The following is a 6,084-nucleotide window of genomic DNA, read 5'->3' on the forward strand; positions in this document are numbered from 1 at the left end:
CTTTGTTCATTTTCAACACTTTTATTATCTTGGTCTACTTGTAATCTATCTAGTACTAGTATGAGAAATTAAGTGATTCTAAGAATTAATAATCTAGAATTCCTTCCCCATCACAAAACAGTAAATATTTCCAATGTGAAGATGATGATTCACTCTCCGTTTCGACCACGCTCTCTTCTTTCCATGCCATTGCCAAAGATAAACTAAAATTACTATACACAGCACGCTATTTCACACCCCTTCTCTCACGTAGTCATTTTTTTAATACACATTCATCCATACTAGTATAGTATCAAGTGTTGACATTGAATTAAATTCAACCAAACCAAAGCACAAACACACACGAGTGAACTTGAAAATTGTAGCAATATTTCAGAATGAGTAAACAATTTAACCAATTCATATCAACCTTAATAGTACATTCATTCAATTATAATAATAATAATATATGTACTGGGAAAAAACAAGTAAACAAAATTAATAATAGTAATGTGTCTTGTGTTTTATGACGTTGATTGCGGTGGTGTTTTTGTTATTAGAAACGCTGAGAAACCGAAAGGTGAGTGTGGCGCCGTCTAAGATGAGGTGAAACAATGGAGACTAAGCCACCAAGTGGTGGCCTCATCTTTGACCTATAAACCATTTCATCGTACGGCCTTCTATAAAACTTCACATAGGCCAAAAAAGATTCTCTGCCTTTTTCCACCTTGGCATTGTCCCGCCGGAAAAATGTTGCCGGAGACTGAAGGAATGATGCGGTTGTCCGGTGAGGAGCAGTGACGCGCTGGGGTAGAGGAGTTGAAGGGAAGAGACCTTTCCTGCTTGCGGGTGGGCCTAGTGGGTTGCGCGCTATTGGAGAGGCGAATGAGAGTGAGCGGGCATTGAGTGGTGAGATTAGTGATGCTGGAGAGGGACTTGTGGGTCCTACTTTTGATGAGGATGTGTCTCCTAGGCTTAGGTACCATGGCTTGAGAGAGTCTAGTTGGGTAGAGACTGTGAAGGAGAAGCGCGATGATGAGCAGGAGCCAATTTTGGTTGACGATTTGATGGTTGATGGGTCAAATCGGAGGGAGGATGCTCGCGGGTATGTTGAGAAATCGTTGTAGTCCATTGATTCTTCGAAGTCCAATGATGATACAATTGTTGTGCATGTTGATAGCTCAACGAATGGACGCACACCCTACACATGCGTGCACACGTTATTATTACATTTTAATTCAATAACTTTCAATCTCCCAAAAACACAAATATCAATCAATAACAAATAATTAACTATATTTTACTCTGTCATTAGTCTTATAAGGCATTCGAGTCATATTTAAACCGTTTAAATTGAGACGAAATTGCTGTTGAGTGACTCAAATAACCGAACTATTGATAATTACAAACTCATGATTCAACCTATTGAATCAGGAGTAATTGAATGAATACATGTCTCTTTGAATTTCTTGCATTTTGATTATACAAGAAGGCTTCAAGGCAAAACAATAGTCTAAATCTAACTCAGAAACCTGTAATAGGTAATTTTTCAATTTGAATACACAATATTATGACATGTGAGTCACATAGCTAGTAAGTAAATGGTTGGTTGAGTTTGAATTTAAGATAATCTACTGAACTAGTTCTACCTAATCTTACACAATAAGTCAATATTTTATCAAACAAAATCCAAAAGAGAAATGTTCAGAAGTGGTACTTTTTTCTTACATATGCACATACATACATATTTAATTACAATTACAAGGACTTGGTTTAGATGTAACAAGAACAGCATACACATAGACATAGCCCTAGGTGGAATGGACCACCTTAAAGATGGAGAGTGGTCCAGGCACATAACATTTGTAGTTGTTTATACTTCATAGTCAAATAAAAGTAAACACATGCATGATGACAATAATAGAAAGAATGCATTGCATAGTGATAGTTCATACACAACACAACATACACAAGACAGCAAAGTAAAATGTATGTGGTCAAACACAAACAGTGTTGTTATTGGAGTTTAACTGACACTGTCTAAATAGTAGTAGTACTTGAAAAATATACTAAAAATAGTCAAATATAGAATTTGAATAGTGCTTGTTTAATTACCTTCCATAAGTAAGCAAAAAGAGAAGGAGGGTCTATCACAAAAGCTTTGCATAGCCGGCCTGGATAGTACTCACCCACAATTTTTAATGCTCCCAACAATAAGTTCATAAAACCAGATGCTGACCTGTAAAAGCCTGTGTTATCAATTAAACATTGTTAGTTAGTAGTTCAACTTAAATTAGGCTACTAATTAAGTAAATTTAAAAGGGTCATTGATCATAGCTTAATTGGTTGTATATTTTTAAATTTACAATGAATTTGATAAATTCACATTAGTCCACCATATCTGGTAGCCGAAAACACGTGAAGTTACGGAGTGTAGCTTCTGTAAAGTTACTCTGATTTACGGCGATTTTGTTAAATTCACACTTAGTACTACTATAGTAAATGCTACTAAAGGGTAGTGAGAAAAAGGTAAATATATAGGAGAATTATGGATTGTTGTTGTGATGCTATGCTACAATAGCATAATTTAAGGTAGCATTTAAAGATTGAAATAAACCAATTGAGATAGAGAATGTAACAATAATGACTACAATTCCCAATAATACCCTTTCTAACATGTACTAGTAGTATAGTATAGGAGTTCATTAATTGAAGACTGAATGAGTCTGTGACAGAGGCACAACAGGGGCACTCCGGACACATTCTGTGTGCTCCCTCAGGTCCTGCCTGCCGGTGTATCCTAACAAACAGAGTTTTCCAAATGCCTGCTCCACTTTCTCTCATTTATTGTTTCTGATCCCTCAAATCTTTTCTGTTGTTTCATTCACATTTCATTTCCCTATTTTCACTAATTTGTTTTTTTCTTAATTCAACTCTGTTTTTTCTAATGCCATTATAGAAAATTTTGGTAATGTATATGGACTTACTTGCATCGAAAAGCATAACAAATTGTTCAACATTTTTTGGCATACTTGAAATGGCTACTTCCATTGTGAAAGCCAGTAAACGAGTGAAGAACCTTCAATATTACAAGAAGAAAAAAACAACAACATTGTTAAGTTCCATGAATACTATAATGTAGTAATATGAAACTGTCCAAAACTAGTCTTTGTGTTTGGTATAATAACTTACAGTTTCTGAGAATGCAACTTCTGATAATCTTGTTTCATGCGGAAAATCTGTAAACAACCAAATTCAAAATCACAAACTTTTAACTCACTAAAAAACAAAATAGTACATTATTAATTTTTTTCAAAAAAAATAAGTAACAATAACAAAGAAATGAAATTTACCAAAACAGGTCTTGATTCATCGTCATGACCAGCCACATAAGCTAACCCTTCAGCTAATTCAGCTGAGAAATCATCTGCTATCAATTGATCTGCTTTTTTATAAATAAAAAGATTAAAATCTCATTATATTTAGTATCACGGTAAATATACCGATAGATACACCAGAATCAGAATCACAGTAATTTATCGTGATTTTTTAAAAGCTTAACTTTAAAGCTTCTGAAAAATTCACCTATCTTATACCAAAGATAGACTAATGAAGAAAAGAAAAAGATATTATTATTAGTATTATTAATGTTTGTGGGGTTTGTGAAATATGGATGGAGAGTGGAATAATGATTACATCTACTAGCATAGTATAGGGAGTGGGGTGTATATTTTGTTACTTTAACGCTTCATTCAAAGGAAGAAGAAAAAAGCAAGATTCTTTGGTGTGGGAGAGAGAGAGAGAGAAAACAAAAAGAGAAGTCGGCGTGGTTTTCACAACGGGTAAAAAACTTTTTTAGTTAGAACAAAAACAAAAACAAGTTGCAGAAGAAGAAGTAGAAGATGAAGAATCATGTTAAAAATAGTATACCAGTAACAATAGTTTCTCTCCATGAAAGACAAGCTCTAAGTTGTTTTGCGGCTTTTTTCACATTATCTCCTTTCACTTTCAGAAACCGTTTCACACAACCATAGTTGCAGAACTTTTCCTATACACAACACAACACAAAACAAAACAAAAATGAAGTTTAATTAGTTTATAATAACATAATGAAAAAGTAGTTAACAGAGAAAGTTAGATGAAAAACCAACCTGTTTAACAGTGAGAGGTGTTTGTTTTCTGATGAGTTGAAGAACAGCTTCAACCTTAGCTGTTTCTTTGTCTTTGATTTGATCTAGTTTCTTCCCCATTTCAAGAAAAAATGCTGAAGAGTGAAGACTAAGAAAGTATAATGAGTTTGCAATAATTACTCCAACAAGAGAACACAAGGACTAATATTCTAAACTTCTGTTTCACGCAACCATAAATATTGAGATTGTTTTGGTGAGCTGAGCTGAGCTGAGCTGAGAGAAGAGTGAGAGAATAATGTTAATTGCAGTGAATATGAAGGAACATATAAATGTGGAGACTTTATTTATAGTGAAACTATGGCTTATAACGCCGTTACATGTAAAGGTTTATTTGAACAACACTTGTTTTGTTACCATTGAATTTGAAGTGTTTCTTTCTCTCTCTCTCTTTGGGGGTCAATGTCAATGTCTTAAAATTGGTGGTCCCCACTTACCACCGTTATCATCTTTAGACAAGGATATGTAACGGGAAACGCCGACTTTATGCTAATTTAATTTAACTACTACTATGGTCTATGGGGCTATATGGGATTTTGGCTACATATTTCTACTTTACTAACTCCATAGAAATTAAACAAGTACTAATGGTATGAACTATGAATAGGTAATTATTCAAATACACATAAGATAAAACTAGATGTAGTATACTAGTATTTGCAAATAAAATAGGTTAATAGGTAGTGTTTTTGGACAAACAACTTTCATTAAACACTTACTTAGTGAACAACTATTTATTAACATTTATATACAAGTAATTAAAGAGAAAATTTAAACTCATTTCAATTGGAGTTTGAATTCTCTCTCAATGTGTCATTTCTATGTGTTTAAAACAAATTCTATCTTGGCAAAATTTGACTCTGAAAGAAGGGATCACACGTATAGAATTTTTTATTTATACGTTACAATTTCTTAAATAATACTTTAAGGGTTTTTATTACTATTTTCTCTCAAGAAAATGGAATCACTAAAAGAATTATTCTTAGATGGTTTTATGGTCACTTGATCATTTAAGAATATCTTTCACTAAACTCATACTTTTTTTCCTTATCATTACTACCATCAAGTCCTCAACATCATTTAGGGATGTTATTTTGCATTTGCAAGTAGGAAATCTTGATCCAAGTTTGATGAGTATGGTTAGGGATGTCATTTTGCATTTGCAAGTAGGGATCCTGGTAGAGAGGATGCAAATTCACTGCAGTAACATTATCATGCACTTATACGATGTAATAAATCTCGATGGTTGGATGTTCCATATAGCAAACACAAATTTATAAAGTAAAACAATTTCGACTGCTCATCAGTTACAACACCCTGCTCGAACTATGGAAAATCCAAATCCCTCGCAGAGACTACCACATTCAAAGTCTTGATGTTTGGGAACTTTTCTCGTGGAGACACGGGAAAATCTAATTGAGACGAAAAAACTAGACGAGTGGAGAGCATTTTGGTTGGTAGGAGAGTACCGCCCCGTTTTAGAGAGAAAAGGAATGAGCTATAACCTCGCATAATAATATAAGTTGTAAATCAACCATAGTCACATAATTCTCCAAAAAATGCGAAGAACCGCGAATTGGTTCGCGTGTACAGGTTCGCAGTACTTACAAGTTACAAATGCACAGCCAATCTTAACTCTTAATCCAAAAACACAAATGTTAATAGTACTATAATTCAGCTACCCATTTCCCCCCTCTGTTTTGATCCTCTTGTTTGAACAGGGCATGAGGAAATTATCATTATCACAAAGGCCAGATTATACAATTATTCCTTTTTCTGGGGCATTGAATTTTCATAGCGACAGTTCAATAATTATGTGGTAGACTATGAATAATGCTGTGTGCAGAAGAAGCATCAGCTCAGATAGAGGAAGGGAAATAAAAAGGCTGCAGTGAAGAATACATTAAGCTGCTGAATA

General features: G+C 34.1%; 1 protein-coding gene across 1 annotated transcript; it reads right to left on the reverse strand.

Moving 5' to 3' along the window:
• Positions 1–327: 327 nt before the first annotated feature.
• On the reverse strand, positions 328–4,483 carry LOC123883154 (phosphatidylinositol transfer protein 3). The gene is made up of 7 exons (XM_045931886.1): positions 4,131–4,483; positions 3,910–4,027; positions 3,333–3,421; positions 3,172–3,218; positions 2,967–3,058; positions 2,095–2,228; positions 328–1,180 (listed from the first exon to the last, which is right to left on the reverse strand). The coding sequence occupies exons 1-7, from the start codon at positions 4,227–4,229 to the stop codon at positions 536–538; spliced, it is 1,224 nt and encodes a 407-aa protein (XP_045787842.1). The 5' UTR covers positions 4,230–4,483; the 3' UTR covers positions 328–535.
• Positions 4,484–6,084: the final 1,601 nt, after the last annotated feature.

The sequence above is a fragment of the Trifolium pratense genome, linkage group LG1 (assembly GCF_020283565.1).
Source record: "Trifolium pratense cultivar HEN17-A07 linkage group LG1, ARS_RC_1.1, whole genome shotgun sequence".
In the NCBI taxonomy this organism is placed as follows: Eukaryota; Viridiplantae; Streptophyta; class Magnoliopsida; order Fabales; family Fabaceae; genus Trifolium; species Trifolium pratense.

Coding starts and splice junctions, on each gene's coding strand:
- LOC123883154 (XM_045931886.1), bottom strand. CDS start 4,229: ATGGGGAAGAAACTAGATCAAATCAAAGACAAAGAAACAGCTAAGGTT. Junction 3,422..3,909: donor GAGAGAAACTATTGTTACTG/GTATACTATTTT, acceptor ATAAAAAAGCAG/ATCAATTGATAGCAGATGAT. Junction 3,219..3,332: donor ATGAATCAAGACCTGTTTTG/GTAAATTTCATT, acceptor GGTTGTTTACAG/ATTTTCCGCATGAAACAAGA.